This window comes from Phallusia mammillata, chromosome 5 (assembly GCF_965637545.1).
Source record: "Phallusia mammillata chromosome 5, kaPhaMamm4.hap1.1, whole genome shotgun sequence".
In the NCBI taxonomy this organism is placed as follows: Eukaryota; Metazoa; Chordata; class Ascidiacea; order Phlebobranchia; family Ascidiidae; genus Phallusia; species Phallusia mammillata.
The window spans coordinates 6,062,789-6,079,550 of record NC_137256.1 but is presented as its reverse complement, the minus strand read 5'-3'; the positions used below and the strand labels follow the sequence as shown (position 1 = coordinate 6,079,550).

The following is a 16,762-nucleotide window of genomic DNA, read 5'->3' as shown; positions in this document are numbered from 1 at the left end:
TTTAAACAGCAAATATTCGTACAGTTCTTTATTACCAACTGAAACAATTGAAAATGGTTACATTTGTAATTATTTGGTGTCCGCTATAGTGTTACATGTGCAATTGTCTTTTTTATACTGGGGTAAATTCCATTGAGCAACTGTACTGCTTTGAAAAATTATCATACATTCGTTTATTGCTGTTAAAACTGGTGGTGTAATTGTGGCACCCTTGGCTTGTTTCTTGCTGAACGATTTTAAATGTTTGCATATTTAAATAAATGAACGTTAAAAATATATGTTGCTCCAAAGCTTGAAGTTAAATACCACTAAAACAATTGATAGTCACAGTGGAGATTACAATAAAAGCAGTAGTATATAATATGTACACAAATCTCACTGCAAGGCAATACTTAAAGCTCATTCCGAGGCAGTATTTTGGTCTTGAACCGACGCATACAATCAAGATACAGCATTGATTCTAAAATACAAATTGGCAAAATCAAAAAAATAAAAATAAATGAATTGCTAAGCTTACCTCCATATGTCTTTGGACTAACAGCGGGTAGTTTAGGTTTAGTGCACGTAAATGTAAAGTAAAAAACATTCGAGGTTCTCGATTCCCCTGTCAGAGTGTTCATCACCTCAGCATTAACCCGGGCCATAAAGTATTTGCCTTCAGTAAAGCTTATCTAAAAGAAAAAACCTTTTCAATAAAACAGTCAACATTTGTTTACCATGACAAATGTTGTCACTTACTTGAGATGACATCAGAAGTAAAGAACCAATAGGAACAGGGCAGTGAAAGAAAATGTCGTCCATGAAAGCAACACTTGGGCGACTATTGCTGTAAAACCAAAAACATATGTAACTTTTACAATCATTATTTGGGTCAAATCTGTATTTTTAAATTAAATATAGCTGTTTCTACCTCTTTGTAATTATTAGAATCCAACTAAATATATTCACCCCAATACCATACATGTTTTAAGTAACAATTTAAATAGTACCTATAAATTTTAATGATCTGTCGCGGCATGTTGCATCAGCAGATTTGCATATAATATGTACACACTCATTAATTATAGAAAACAAGTGTTAACATTTTACCTACTTCATCTTACCTAAAAACGCAGGCATTTGCCCAAGCAAGTTCAAAGGCTTTTCTCATCAGAAAACCACCAAAAACTTTGTTATGAATATTTCTTTGCTCAGGAAAGCAGATAATTGCATTCTTCAGTTTGGTCGATTCCATCCAAACACTGTCAGGAGGCAACACTCGACTTCGGAAGGACTTGGAACTGCATAAAATAATCCACTTTCTAACACCAAAACTTTTGAGTAATTTGTTTGATAAATATCACAGTAAATAAAGTGTTGTTCCTAGGTATTAAATATTAGCAGTGCATGTTCTTCTGGTGACTTTTATGCTTGACATTTAAATATATCATTATGGTGCCAGTCTCTAGTCATACAATTAGGGGTTTTATCACCCTTTTGTGCTTTGTCAGGAAATTGTTTTGTAGTTTGGTATTTACCTAAAAAAATAGAGGAGAGATCTCCCTAAAGGAGATATGTCACATTATAGTTTTGGTGTTTATTACATTGTACAACTAGAAGGGTGGCTTAGCACATTTTACCATAGCATATACACTACAATCTATTCTGCAAACTGTAATATATTCTCTATATTTATTTTTATTGGGTCCCATATTAGCCAACATTTTTTATAATCTTGATTTGTTTCTGCAGGCAGAAACTCATGGGTCCCCAAAACCGCAAAGTTGTAAACAGACAACCATAAGAAACGTTGCTATAAAGTCAAACACAGTAATTGGTAGTGTTACTTAAAAAAAGAAGTTATGTAAATTACAAACTGTCCAAATCTCATGCAATTGAGACATTGTTATAAGTTTGTGTGCCTAAATAGCATAAAACACTGACATCTCAAAACGGCATATTATACAAACTGTCAAAATGTATTGTTGATTAATTCACCCATTTTGGGGGGTTGGTAGGGTAAATATTAGGGCTGCAGGATGAAACACAATATTCGACAGCTACAAATGCCAAATTCAAAAAACTATCAAAAATTCATCCAAATCGGACGTTTTATAAACAATAGGTGGCTTAAGCAGTAAATATTGGGCTACATGGTGAAACACAGTAATCGATGCCCTAAAATAGCATAATGAAAAAACTGTCCAAATTGTATTCAAATCGGACATTGTTTAAAAAATCACCCATTTTAGGGGGCTAGTGGGGTAAATATTGTGGCTGCAGGGTAAAACACAACAAACGATGCCCTAAAATGGCCCAATGAACAAACTGTCCGAATTTCATGAAATTCGGACATTGTTTAAAAAATCACCCATTTTAGGGGGCTAGTGGGGTAAATATTGGGGCTACAGGGTAAAACACAACAAACGATGCCCTAAAATGGCACAATGAACAAACTGTCCAAATTTCATCCAATTCGGACATTGTTTAAAAAATCACCCATTTTAGGGGGCTAGTGGGGTAAATATTGGGGCTACAGGTTAAAACACAACAAACGATGCCCTAAAATGGCCCAATGAACAAACTGTCCGAATTTCATGAAATTCGGACATTGTTTAAAAAATCACCCATTTTAGGGGGCTAGTGGGGTAAATATTGGGGCTACAGGTTAAAACACAACAAACGATGCCCTAAAATGGCACAATGAACAAACTGTCCAAATTTCATCCAATTCGGACATTGTTTAAAAAATCACCCATTTTAGGGGGCTAGTGGGGTAAATATTGGGGCTACAGGTTAAAACACAACAAACGATGCCCTAAAATGGCCCAATGAACAAACTGTCCAAATTTCATCCAATTCGGACATTGTTCAAAATTTACCCATTTTAGGGGGCTAGTGGGGTAAACACTGGGGCTATCGAGTCAAACAAAACAAATGGCACATCTACATAACCATATCTACCATCTGTGAAAGTTTCATCCAAATCCATCAAACATTTCAGGGCAAAATGGGGTGGACAAACTTCAGGGAAGAAAAAAAAAAAAAGAAAAAAAAAGAAAAAAAAAAAAAAGAAATCGAGTAAAATCAAGATGTGTCCCCTTCAAGGAAGGGGACCCATAATAAAAACAGGAAATCAAGACAGACTACATGCCTTGTTAGTATGTTTCATTTTGTCCTTCCAGCAAGTATATGCATATATTGCAACTTAAAAAAATGCAACCTTCCCAACCTAATGCTTTTATGACATTTAAAGGCTTTAGTTAAAAAAACCAAGCCCTTAAATTAAACATTCTGATTTATACACAAGTATATTTCAACAACTACACAAAGTATGCACCTGGGATCCAGGGTATTAACAAAAAGTTTGTGAATATGCTGTTGCTCTTCATTGGTGGGTGGTTTCTGAAGCAAAGACTCTTTTGCCTCCATTAATCTCTGTGTTTTGTGTTTTTCCCCTTCAGAAATGAAGTGTTCTTCCTCTGAGTTTTCAGTTTCAAGTGGGTAAACCACTGCAGCTCTGCACAAAACATCATTATTATCATTTTGTTTATTATGGCAGAGTCACAAAGTATTTCATTGTTATGTAGGAGCAGTCTTTTCAATGGGATGTAGATGCAATTATTATGTAACAATTTTTGACCATTTAGATAGCAACAATGTCAAACTGAAATATAACACTTAAAAAATATGCCGGATAAAAATGGTAAATTTACACCATTTCTTTAGTTGCTGGGGTTATTTTTTTGGCTACTTGTTACATTGTAATGTCAACTAATATTTGCCAAAGATGTGCCTGTATCGCATAGTTGAGTAGACCTAAAAAAAAATATTTCCTTAATACAGTAGACAACTGTTCCAAAGTTTACAAAAGTTATCTTGTCATATTTGATATTTTCCATTGTACAACACCAATTTTACCTTTTGCTTTCTGGATCTCTGGCCACCATCACAAACTGTGCATCTAATATGGGTTTATCATTCTGCTGAAGCCACATGCAGATTTCTAACGAAGATTTTCCAGCCCAGGTCACATGACCGCGCATGTGTATGTCGGCATTGTCAGTGACATTATCTTTGTGAATTTTGATTTCATCCACCATGGCAGTGACGATACTTAAAGGACTTTCTCCTGTACTGTAAATTTTGTTGTACATTATCTGTTAACAACACACACACCAAATACAAAAAATAGTAAGTGTAGCTGTACTGCATTAATTTCTAATTTTCTTGGCTTGATGAATATTATAGTGCAGTTGTAATGCTAGGGATGGGCCAAAACTGCAAATGTTGTGTTTGATCAAACACCAAACCTGAGTACTCGGTCGAGCAGACTTGGTGCATTGTGATGTCACAAACATTTCCAATTCCAGGCTATGTTTGTACCTTTCCAAAGTCCTTTACGTCACCAGCAGTGTATTAAGCTGTACAGGGCCCAGAAGTATGTGTTTTTCTACCATCTACTGCATTTAAAAAACAGTCATTTTTGTTCTTCAATACCCTTTCAAACACTAGTTTTGTGTGCTAGCAGGGCATGAATATGCAAATTTAATGCTTAAGTCAGTTTGTGCAACTGCTTGGAACCGAGTACTCAGGTTCTGACTCGGCTCAGTCTTAATATTTTGTTCACCAAGCCAAATGCATAGTTATTTTTCAAAAAAAGCTGTCCTAAATGTTAGGTCAGTAAGATAATTCCAAACCATGAAGAAAGATTCAATAAACACTGCTTACGATAAGGTCTGAGGGTCACAATGTAAATATGCAATTGAGCCAGCCAGAAGGTCAAGATCTTCCAACAAAATACCAAACCTGCACAAAGGTTAAGTTTTGAGTGTTAAAAATGCTACCTACTCTGAAATCATTGGTTTGTTGTGTTCATATCCAATAAGCACTGCAAACGTGTCCAAGTTTTCAAGTAGTTGGCCAAACCTATCACCAAAAAGTTATAACTCAATTGATAAGTCAACGCTGTCATGCATAAAAATGAATTTGTGCACTATCAGAAGCAATAAACTCGTTTATTGTTGGTCAAATTGTGGTGATGTGTGTTTTAGTGCAAGATGTGTTTCAACATAATGACTTTTCCATGCAGTACCTGATAGATCCATGTCCGTTAAGGTATTTTTCTCTCACTGATTTGTCAGAGAGTGGAATCAACACATGTTGACGACTGTCATTCATATGTCGTGGGGTCAATGCTTTCTGATCACCCACCAGGTATTTGCTCAAAGTGGATCGGTCAGGCTTTCCATCACTACAAACAGTTTGAAACACTGTTACTATATTTTGTTCAAAGTAACGAGTCAGTTGATCAAAGTAAGGAGTCAAGGTGTTTAGCAGAAAATCCAAGGTGTTTATTATTTTCGAAAATGTTATTCAAAGTAACTCATTCAACCAGTGGTTCTCATCCCGTGGTATGCATACCCCTAGTGGTACACAGGCATTCCAGGTGGTATGTGAGTAACTTTAAGCTATACATAATTTAAGCAAGATCAAGAACTGCAACTGACTCAATTAATCAGCCTGAACTTATACCCGTAAATTATTTTAGGTTACTATGCCAGCCTAGTGAAGAAGAATTCTTAACTCTTAGCCTTCACATTTATTGCTATCCTAGTCGAAAAGAATATGCAATTATCTTGGTCAACCCATCCAAACAGGGTTTATGTGGTATGTACTTGGTGATGGAAAAAATTATCAGGTGCTACGCGACCAGTATAAAGTTGAGAACCACTGGATTAAACAAACCTTAAAACAATGGTCATCTGCAATCAATAGTAGCATTTGTAGTAATGTTTTGAAAGCAGTGTGCATGAAGTTTTTACTTTTCATAAAGCTACTTTTTACTCTGTAGCTAGTGTTCTTAAAGATTTTACTACAACAAGCACTTTTTTTTACTACAACTTCAAGATTAGTTTCCTTTAAAATATATTTTTAATCTTTGTGCATGTTAAACTTAGAAACATCACACCAACCAAACAAAAAATGTGACTTACCTAAATGACTTGCTAGCTCCAACTACTTTTCTTAGAGCATTTCTTATATCCTGGATTGACATTATATTTCTTCTGGAGGCCGCTTGAAGAGGGCATATTGGCAGAAGTTTTAAGCCAACAGAACAGATAGTTACCAGCTTTTTCATATTAAAATTACACATAAATTTGTAAGCTGTATCAAAACCAATGTGTAAATATATAATGTTGCAACGGTTACTATAAATTGGAGGCAAACAAAAAGTACAGGTATTATAACAAGTATTTTTGATCAGGAGGAGATGTGAAAAGAATAGGAAATTTGTAAACTTGGCAGTGGCACATAGAAAACATAAACATAAGTTTGAAAAAAAAATAACTTTCATATTTTATTTTTTGCCCACAGTTTGCCAATTGGCTTCTTCTCAACTTTTCCAAGAATATTATTGACAGAGTTGAGAATATCATGGTTGACTTCTTCTATAGAACGACTGGCATCGATAACCTAAAAAAGATAACAAAGGTGCCCTTTTTCCAAAATACAAACTTTCACAATGACAAAACATGTTGCATGATACATCATTCGATATTAAAAAAAAAAAAAAATTCTGCCATGATTGAGCTTAATTTAATGTAGTTTTGTTTTTACATGGTTACGTTCGATTATATTTTTTTCATATATCTGCTTTAAATATCGGTTAACGTCCGACTTAAGTACCAATAATTGGTAGCAGTCTTACTGATATTGGTCTATCTCTAATTTGTAATTTTAACATATAGTACCTGCCATTCTTTTGACTTCAGTTTGAGGAAATTCGCATACACTTTTTTCTGAAAATCAGTTTGTTCATATCTTTCCCCACCAAATGCTTCTCGATTGGCAGCAGTGTTCACTTTCAAATCCAAGAAAAATACCAGGTCTGGTTGAGGTAATCCCACGTCAGGCTCTTTGCACTTGTCAAGATCAAACCCCTGCAATTATAAAAACTTGGATTTATCAGTCTTTATATGTATTGTACACCAGGCCAAATCTACATTTTTTTAAGGTCTATGTCAGTGGTTCTCAACCTTTTGTTGATTGTGGCCCCCTAAACGGAACTTTTTGGCCTTGTGGCCCTCTTAAAAAATTAAAATGGTTATCTGTGTTGGAATTCGGTAGTAATTTCAGCTTTAAATAGGCCGAATAGAGTAAAAAAGAATCTACAATTGTGAAAAACCTCAATATAGACAAATCGTGTGTGAAATGGTTGATTAAATTAGATATTAAAGTTATAGGCAACAAACACTTAATTATGCGGTTTAAAAAGAAAATTGTGGCCATGGGCCCAACACCTGTGGCCATGGGCCCTGGTTGAGAACCACTGGTCTATGTTCTCGGGTATGGTGCAGGTCTAATTATAAATTTTACATTAAAAGTCATCTATGCCCACTGAAAAATGGACGTAGACCAGTTTAGTACTTAGTAAATATGGACATAGCTTCACAGCTATCTGCCCAATTCTTAAAGATACAAGGATATGAAAAAGAGAGAAAGAGCAATGTCAATAACCTAAGGTGCAGAAAAGTAAAAATATCCAAAATTGGACATAGTCCAGTTTTGTTTTCGACCAACAATATATTCTGTACGTTTTAATCCGACATTCTCAACCTTTATTTATACCCTGACAGCATATGAAGATGATATTGAACACAAGTTTCTGTAAAACACTAACTTGGCAATTTCATTCCTAATTATGTCAACGTTTGAGGGCAAACGGTTGCCTTATTTTGATAAAAAGTGCATAAGTGAGTGGTATGGCAAATAAATGAGAAACAGTGTATTGAATAGTTCGACATAAAAATGTTTCAATACGCACTGGTTTTGCTCCTGTGTAAGCAACACCAGAGTAAGCATAACGGTCCACAACCAGCGTTATTCCTTTTTCTAAATCGTCTAACATTGCTTTTTCCTTTTCCCAGCGATTCTTAGAATACAAATTATGAATTTCATTGTCATCCAGTTCAAGTTTGCGTTGTAGATATTGGTCAATTTTATTCCCAGTAGCCGTTGTTCGATCTGTAAAATTATTTCGTTCTTTGTTAAGTGGCAATAGATATTAAGTTTCGTTTTGTTGTGTATTTCTAGTACGACTTAGGTAAAACATATGCACAAAAACACATCACAGAGGTTGTGTATAAGAAAAACCTTCATATTAGACATTTTAACAATTATTGTAAGCAATAGTTCCAGGGGATCTGCAAGATGTTTTTTCTAAAATGTTACCGAAAAGCAAAACAATAATGCTATCCATCAATGCTCTGGACAAAGAGAATCTAAAGGTATTCTATAGTTGGAGTTAGCTTGACAGTTTGGTTTTTGCAAGCTAAGACCATAGATCAACTGCCTTGAGTTCACACAGTTGTGGGTTCTAATCTTGCCTCAGTCACTTGTGTTTTCCCGAGCATGAAACTTGTGACATTTGCTCCTGTCCAGTGGAACAAGCGACATGGAACTTGATGGGTTGAACTAAATTAAAATCACTTATTGTCTAAGTCAAAAATGAAACAAACAATGTTCGACGTTGCAATAAAAACAGGCAGCTCAACAGCAGACTCAGTGTGAATATAACACATTCAGGTGTTGCCAGCTCAGCACAAAACCTGGGTCTTATGGAAAAACAAACAAACAACATTACCTGGAAATTTCATACTCTTGGCCTTCGACAAAGCATTCACAAGCATCTTGCATTGTGTAGATTTGCCACTTCGGTCTATTCCTTCCAAAACAATAAGGGCACCTCGGCCAGTCATTTAAACAGGTATATCCCTATCCCTAATAAACCTACATTAATTTCACTGAAAGAACAATGTATTATTTGCATATACCGTACAAAAACTCTTTGTGTGTGGCTCAAAAATACAAGCAGAAGACATAAAAAATCAATTTTATAATGTAAGTACACAATTGTGTAAAAATAATAGCTGACAAGCACTTTGTATGCTTCATACAAATTTGTTTGCGAAATAGACATACAAAGTTGTTTGTGTACTGTAGTTTCTTTGAACAGAAAAAATCAATAGTGCAAGAAAATGCTATGACAAAACTGTTGAAAAACACATTACATATCAGGCACAAGAGTTGTTCTAAAACAATGTCACTGAAACAACAGAAATTTACAGAAAATCTAAATTCACACATGTATTCATTTTCAATGATAAGCAACAATAAAATCTGAAAATCTCTCAAACAACATATAGAAGAACTACAATAAAATCTGAAAATCTCTTATCTACAAATCCACAACAAAAGTTAAAATTTCAAAAAGACTTATGGAGGGAAAAAACTAAAAACACATCACATGTCTAAAAGCACAGAATATTGATACAGCACCTCCATTGGAATGCCAAAAGACAAATATTTTAAATCGCAATAGTCGAAACAAAAAACACCAATTGGGTCTGTGCCTGTGAATCATGTTTATTTTTTGAAGATAAACCCAGGATTAAAACAATGACAGATAATGTCCATGTCACAGTCAGCGTGTATCACAGTGCTGCCATTTCAACAATGCAATGAGAAATCGCTTCATGTTATTGCACAGAATGCTTGAGGCTGTTTGGTTGATATATTTGTCATCAAGGAAATATTGGAAGAACCAATTTTTTGCATCTGGAAACAAAAAATACAAACACACTGCGTCAAATGTATTCTCTTTAATCAGTTCTGTTTAATTGTATAGGCATTGTGAATCTCAGACTGTGGCCAGTCATTTGTTAAAAAAAGTTAATGTTATGGGTGTTTTAAGTAAAATTTCAAGTCAAATTCTGCTTTGCTTTCATTGTTGTCAATATTATTGATGATGTAAGAACTGGATTCGATATTCTACATTTAAAACAATGATTCTAGAACACCAAGCTTTTTTACTTTGAACATCTCTAGTTGAAGTTAAGTAAAAAATCTGAACAATCAAAATTTATTCGCTCAATGAAAATCTTGATTTGTACATGAAATTACCTAGTGTAATGTTTCATTTACAACATGGGGGCATGAATTAAGAATAGGAATGATGCTATTCTTTCAAAAATAGTGACATCATTTTCTGTGCAGTGTTTGTGTGGTGTTTTCAAATCTTTGTTGAAAAAACATTTGATTGATGATTCATGCCATGTGAACTGGCTTAATTCAGTGAAAGGAACAAGGAAGTAAGTAAGGTATTGTTTAGGACAAAAATTAAAAAAAAATCTGTTGAAATACACGAGTGCCACAGCAACGCATAGAAAAGTAATAATTTAAAAACAAGTAGTGCTACTTTATTTAACAACATGTTCTGTTCATACAGTTCTCTAAAAATAAAAATTGTTTAACTCCTTAAAAAAAGATTGCCTAATTGAAGTTGAGACTTACTGGAATGTGCGGAAAACACTGACAGAAACTACTTACTGCAATTTGGCGGTAGCTCGATGCAAAGCAACAATTATTTTGTCCAATTCAGAGTAAGGCACCAATTTGTGACAAGGAAGGTACACAACATGATCCATAATAAATCTAAAAAGTGGAACCAAGCATTTTTTTCTCTTAGTTCAATAATAAGCTTACAATTTGTAAAAAAAAAAAAATTATCTTCTACAAAAGTGGAGTGAGACCTTTTTTCAAGGCATAGTTACACAGTAACCTCAAATTTGTACAAAAATGTGAAACAAAGTTAAAAAGTCACTTTTCAGTGAAGCTTCCACAGCAGGAACCCATGGTCACTTTTTCTCAGTATAATTGCTACATGAGGAAGGAACTCTTACTTGGTATGTGGTAGCCATTCTTCTGGCGTTGACTGGGCAGACTTATCATCACCAACATCACTCAACACCATCTGCAACTGGGTGGTTCCCCTAGTTGCGTCAACTCCAAAGTCAAACAAGCATTGAGTAAATTGCACTGGTTGCTCCTACAGAAAAATTATACAGATGATCTTAAGTAATCCCCAATTCTGTTTAAATGCATACTGAATCCCAAACTGTTAGTCAAGAGTGGGCAACCTACGGTCCACAGACCACAGTCCATTAGCAACTTTTGAGCAGCGGCGCCGGATTAAAATTTGTATTTTTTTGAGTGACCTGGTGCAATGTATGAGTTAAACCCCATTTATGTAGCAAGGAGTTTTTGAATTAAAATCTGATAGTTATTAATTTATTACAAAGAATAGACATTGTTGAAGGTTTGCCCATCTTTACTGTAGGTTATGATTTTTTTAGAAAAAAATTATTCCCTTTTAAGTGTTTGTTGTGGTTAATTGCATAAAAGCTTGGCAAATTAAAGTTAGCAGAATCTATTTTTTTTTACGTAAGTATAAAATTATCTATGCGACTGAAACTATACATATAGTTTAAAACAGGGGTGTGCAACCCGCGGGCCACAATCCATCCCGCCAAGCCGTTTAGTGTGGCCCTCGAAAACACTCTGATTCAGAGTAAAAATGCACATTTTAGCAAAAAATCCCCGCTAGTTTTCCGTAAATCTCCTAAGTTGCAATACGTAACAAGAATAAGCTAAACCAGCGCATTTTACTTAATTCACCCAGACCAATGGTCTTCTATTCGCACTAGGTGCTTGTTGCATATCGATACCGAATGTGACGTAATATACCTCTATGTCTAGTAAACAATTACTTTGTTGTGAAAGGCAGTGTTGCGACGAAACTTGCTTGCACCTAACATTTTAAATTGATTTTAAACGCAAAATAAAACAAAACGCAGGGGTGTGGAAATAGTATCGACATGATATTAACATGCAAGTCGCACCAACAGTAGGGTAAAAAATACATGTAAATACGGTACATGAAAAAAATTGTGTGGCCCTCGCTTGATGTCCGAAATTGGTAATATGGCCCACCGACGAAAAAGGTTGCACACACCTGGTTTAAACATTGTCCCAGGCATTACATGTATTAAACTGTCAAGCGAGACATATATCATTACACTGAAGAATAACTTACCACCAATATGGGGAAAAGCCAGTAATTGACAGTAACTGCCTCCTGGCCAAGTGCTGTTACTTCTTTGGGTAATTGTCTTACAAGGTAATCGCCTTTTCGCTTGGCAGTCAAAATTTCATTTTCACTAAAATCGGTCAACCTACAAAAACCCAACCAGTTATTAAACACACATTGGTTGATTGTTTTATGCTTGCTACACAATAAATGCCAAGGATCTGTAAGCAGCAGTTTTTAGAAAAAAACAAAATCATTGATAAATGTATTGGGTTTCAGAAGGACTCGGATTGGGGTCATCTACTGGCCCCTTACAATATGAGGATTTATTTTTGTCTATGTGACACTAAAAGTCCAGTATCCAATGACCTTATAACCGTTGTCAAGAAATTAAATCCTACACATGCTAATAAATCGATCCCAAAAACATGCGTCTTTGTAAAAAGAAAAAAACATACACATAAGCACGAATGTTTTTCGGGGGGTGTTTCGATTTTTCCCCCCAACAATAAAATGACAACCTTGTGGATGAGTACTAAGTTCATGCCAAGTCCCTGGTACGAAGTAGGAGTCACAGTCATGATTTGGTGTTCTGAATTTATAAATGCATTTAATTTATTTGCTATCTAAGAAATAGTGACATGAATAAAATGAGAGTAAGGACCAGAGTGCCATAATAAACAATATAGTACATTATTCACATCTTACTTTAAAACGAGGTTATTTAATAACGCAGTTGAAGGTCTCCTTCGAATGTTTTTGAAAAATCCAGTCGGAAATCCTCGAAGCATTGGAACAAAAATTTCTTTGTGGTCGATTCCGATCATTCTAAAAGCTGAAACACCCCACCTACACGAAAAATAGGTTTTTTTTAATTTTCGCATCCAAGGCTTAAACCAGATATGTTGCTTTAATTGGAATTGGTTATTAAACTTGGTAACATACAAGTAACATTTGATATGAAACTTTGTATATACCTGACAATCGCTGGACAGTTGAAACAGGATGTCATAATAGAATACTTGACAAGCTTCTTGGCATACTCCATGTGGGGTTGGATGGGATAAGTTGCATGCAAAGCACACATTTCTTTGTACAATTCTCTAGTGAAGGAAATGATTATGTATGACAGCGTGGTCCAACTGCAGGCCCGCGGGAGATAATTTTGTTGGCCCGTGAACGCCAACATTTTAATGACAACTATAATTTTTGTTTTTAATGTTCTAAAATGTGAAAGTTAAGCAACACAAAATGCTCTAAAATATCCTATTGTGATGCATGACAGGGCATTGTTATGTGTAATAAAGGGTTCTTGCATCAACAAACCATTGGGGCATTTTTACACCAAAGTAGAAAAATAATGATTTTAATGGCTGCTACTTGGTATGTAACTATAAAAGATGAAAATAAAATTATCTATTGATTGAAAATGGTGTACAGTCACCCTGATGTTTGTGCCAGAAAAAAGTTTTACCTGCAAAAATTTCAGACCTTGGCCCGTGAAGTAAGTTGTTATGGCCGCAACAAAATAATAAAAAAACGATTTTTAATGGCCCGCAACAAAATAAAGTTGGACCACACTGATGTATGACAATAATAAATTTCGTACATATATTCATTATTAATTTTTTTTAAAAGAAATAACAAGGCATAAAGGTTACTTGTTGTTTATCTTTACAATTGATCCACCAAACGCCGTTGCAAACTTAATGACGCCGAAACTGAAAAACGCAAGGTCACTCTCTGGATGACCTAAAATACAACGTAAATATAAAAATTGTCGGCAATAGTTTACATTAGCACTGAGCACAAAATTATATAAACAAAAATACACAAAAAATATTATGCACAAAATTAAACCTTTGTATTTTAAGCCAGAGAAAGCTTCAGCACAGTCTTCCAAAATACAAAGATTGTGTTTTTTGCAGATTTTCACAACAGGTTGCATGTCAAATCTCTTTCCATATACATGTGCAACAAGCACAGCAACAGTTCTAGAAAATGAACATGTGCATAAACAGCTATTGTTATTGTTTTATCATCTGAGGAAGGATGATTTAAATTGAACAAATGAGTAGTGCTTGTATCAAATAAAATGGCAACAGGCTACTACATAAGAAAATGTTTATAACTAGAAAAGTGGTTTTCTGATATACTTCAATTTTATATATTCTATACGATATTTACCATTTTACTATACTATACACAATTGTATCTACATGTATGATTGTTTTTGCAAGCAAAAACTAATGGGTCCCCACACGCGTGTTTATGCAGATATACGGTAAACCTATGTTGCGGTGACTTTTAGATTCTTAAGGACAAATTTTTCACAAAGCATTAACTTAACTTTAAAAGTTTTTGTCCGTATTCTTTTTGCATCCTTATTGTCATATAATTACAAAAAATCGGTGAAAAAAGAACGGGGAAAATACTTTCAATTTAATCTTTTGCTTTGACCTTGATATTGTCGTTTAAGTTCAGTTTTTAAACACACATTTTCCTAAAAAGCCTTAACTGTTATATTAGACACTATATAAAAAGTCATTTGCTACAAAGGTATACAAAACAACTTGTTTTTCACTTAACTTTGTTTCGCAAAAACGACCGTTTAATGATCTTTTGACACTGTTTTTAACAGCATGCAGTCCTTAGTGTTTAACAATACCGTTCAGCCTAATTTATACATCACTTAAGTACTGATTCTTGAATTGATTTGTCAAAAATAAAGAAGATACGTTATGACGAAAAATTCGTAACTGTGTTGTAATGCCTACAAGTTGACCTTTAGTGACCCGTGGTTATGCGACGGCCAAGCTGACAACGAGAATTTAAAGACCATTTATCATGGCGTTTGAAAAAGTTAAGTTTATTTTTTCATATTTATGTTGATCAACGACGCCTGACATAAACGAAACCGAAGTACGTTTATCGAGTTTAAATTACGTGTTAGGCGTAAAATTTAACCAAAACTGAAAATGCGCGTGATAACTCAATAAAACGACACAGCATTGCCGCACAAAAAAACAGCTGATTTCTAATCACCCAAACGACTGTCTCGTAAAACGTCTGTCCGGACTTCAAGCTGAGCACTCCCGCTCTGCCGCCTTAATCATTAACCAGTGAATTCCTCCCTTGGGACTTATATCTGACTGATAGTGTACACATATTATGGGTTGTAAAGGTAACTGGCAAAAATTTTAATACTAAACGAATACCCTGCTTAAACAATTGTTTTTGTTTTAAATATTTCTGCACCATACTGACTAAAGTAAATTTTCCATTTTTTAACAAAACTAAGGCAGGAAATTATACTTTTAACCATTTTCAACTAGAAACACTATACACAGACTTAAAGTGTAATTTATTCAATAACATAACTGCCAGAGAACTTGCGTATAAAGAATACATTGTGCAGATGTTTCAACAATCCTGCACTGATTATGGCACCAGTGATTGTTCAATTGTCGGCATAATGTATTCTTTATACGCAAGTTCTCTGGCAGTGATACTTTTGTTCAAATTTCCAATTAGTTGTTTAATTTATAAAGCATTTGTAGAAAATAAACTAAAATAATTTAACAAATAATAAACTACAGTTTCAGATTTTGTATGCAATTAAACAAAATATCCATTTAACAGGCATTACTTCTAAATTAAATTAAATATATATCTTTTTACTACATGAACTAACCTTGGAGATATGAGTGCTTCCAGCTGTGATAAAGAAGGTGCTAATGTACTAATATTCATGTCACATGATTTAATTTTTAGCTTGTGGTGTCGCAAAATAGCCACCATCGATGGAATATTGATAGAAGTCATGATGATTTCTGATCCTGGTGGATAATTTTTCACCTAAAACACACATAACTTTAGAAAAAAGGATATATATCAAAAAAGCAAATAACCAAAAACTGCTACCGCTAAAAATAAGTCCAGTCCAGATCGAACAGATAAGCAAGGGAGTATGTAACTTTCATCCATTGGATTTAGCCACAATCTCTCAAGGTCTTCTTGAGCAAGGTGTTGTTGTCGTTCATCCTCCGAACTGTATGCCGTTATTTCAAGTCCTTCCAAAGTTGTGCGCAAAGTGGAATCTGCAAAAACACAAGGTGGTTATTTTACATAAATTATACAATGGGTTTGAGAGTTTAGTGAAAATAGTTCAGTGTTCCACTTCATATTTTTTGACATTACGTTAAACTTCGATTTAGAAAATTCATTTAAAACTTACCAATAAAAAAACAGGCATGTGGTACCATTGAATTCGCCCATTCCATGTCGTGCGGCCGTCTTAATTTAATGTAATACCTTTTTATAAATGTGCATGTCAATTAATCTTTTCCAACCCTACCCTAACTATAAAAAAATCAACAATGAAAAGGTTGTCACAATTGGTTTAACTAATTTTTGCCTTTGAAACGCATTTCTTAAACCGCCTACAAGTAGCAAAGTCGTACCCTTTGCTATATCATGAGTTATTCACTTTTAGTCAAGACTTTTTTAAATTCTTGCTAAACTGCTAACAAACAAATACTAACAGGAACTAACACGATGATTTCAAACTAACAACAGCATTTACTGAGACATTTATTGTTATGTAAAGGCCCAACGAAAATAATTTTCGAAATTCCCACCAAATTAAAAAGTTATCAATTAACAGAGCCAATCGCTTCCAACATCAAACTTTTGACCGCTTTGCTTTCATGCTTGAGTAACTTTTGTCACTTTGCCAATCATTGGTTGAGTGACTGAAGCGAATCAACAAATAAAAACAAAGAGATCCTTCTTCTCATGTTCTCTGAACAATCGTTTAGGTTGCAGGCATAGCAAATGATCAAGTCACCT

The 16,762-nt window shown here is 34.5% G+C and overlaps 3 protein-coding genes across 6 annotated transcripts; all 3 read right to left on the bottom strand.

Annotated features, from left to right (window-relative positions):
- Positions 1-13: 13 nt before the first annotated feature.
- Positions 14-6,283, bottom strand: LOC145230345 (acyl-coenzyme A thioesterase 9, mitochondrial-like). Of its 3 annotated transcripts, none has more exons than XM_080095754.1 (9): positions 5,976-6,283; positions 5,075-5,233; positions 4,831-4,908; positions 3,901-4,116; positions 3,320-3,499; positions 1,104-1,280; positions 739-826; positions 518-671; positions 14-460 (listed from the first exon to the last, which is right to left on the bottom strand). In XM_080095754.1, the coding sequence occupies exons 1-9, from the start codon at positions 6,134-6,136 to the stop codon at positions 393-395; spliced, it is 1,281 nt and encodes a 426-aa protein (XP_079951880.1). In that variant the 5' UTR covers positions 6,137-6,283; the 3' UTR covers positions 14-392. The 3 variants fall into 3 exon arrangements, with proteins under 3 accessions (XP_079951880.1, XP_079951879.1, XP_079951881.1); XM_080095753.1 differs by lacking the exon at positions 4,831-4,908 and adding an exon at positions 4,711-4,788; XM_080095755.1 differs by lacking the exon at positions 4,831-4,908.
- Positions 6,148-8,753, bottom strand: LOC145230350 (thymidylate kinase-like). The gene is made up of 4 exons (XM_080095759.1): positions 8,627-8,753; positions 7,808-8,007; positions 6,735-6,923; positions 6,148-6,456 (listed from the first exon to the last, which is right to left on the bottom strand). The coding sequence occupies exons 1-4, from the start codon at positions 8,739-8,741 to the stop codon at positions 6,334-6,336; spliced, it is 627 nt and encodes a 208-aa protein (XP_079951885.1). The 5' UTR covers positions 8,742-8,753; the 3' UTR covers positions 6,148-6,333.
- Positions 8,754-8,787: 34 nt separating this feature from the next.
- LOC145230344 (GDP-perosamine synthase-like) lies at positions 8,788-16,309 on the bottom strand. 2 transcript variants are annotated; one of them, XM_080095751.1, is made up of 11 exons: positions 16,149-16,307; positions 15,836-16,011; positions 15,606-15,769; positions 13,772-13,905; positions 13,573-13,663; positions 12,889-13,014; positions 12,620-12,760; positions 11,918-12,056; positions 10,725-10,870; positions 10,372-10,476; positions 8,788-9,600 (listed from the first exon to the last, which is right to left on the bottom strand). In XM_080095751.1, the coding sequence occupies exons 1-11, from the start codon at positions 16,192-16,194 to the stop codon at positions 9,567-9,569; spliced, it is 1,302 nt and encodes a 433-aa protein (XP_079951877.1). In that variant the 5' UTR covers positions 16,195-16,307; the 3' UTR covers positions 8,788-9,566. The 2 variants fall into 2 exon arrangements, with proteins under 2 accessions (XP_079951877.1, XP_079951878.1); XM_080095752.1 differs by lacking the exons at positions 8,788-9,600; positions 10,372-10,476; positions 10,725-10,870; positions 11,918-12,056 and adding an exon at positions 12,287-12,503 and having other exon boundaries at positions 16,149-16,309.
- Positions 16,310-16,762: the final 453 nt, after the last annotated feature.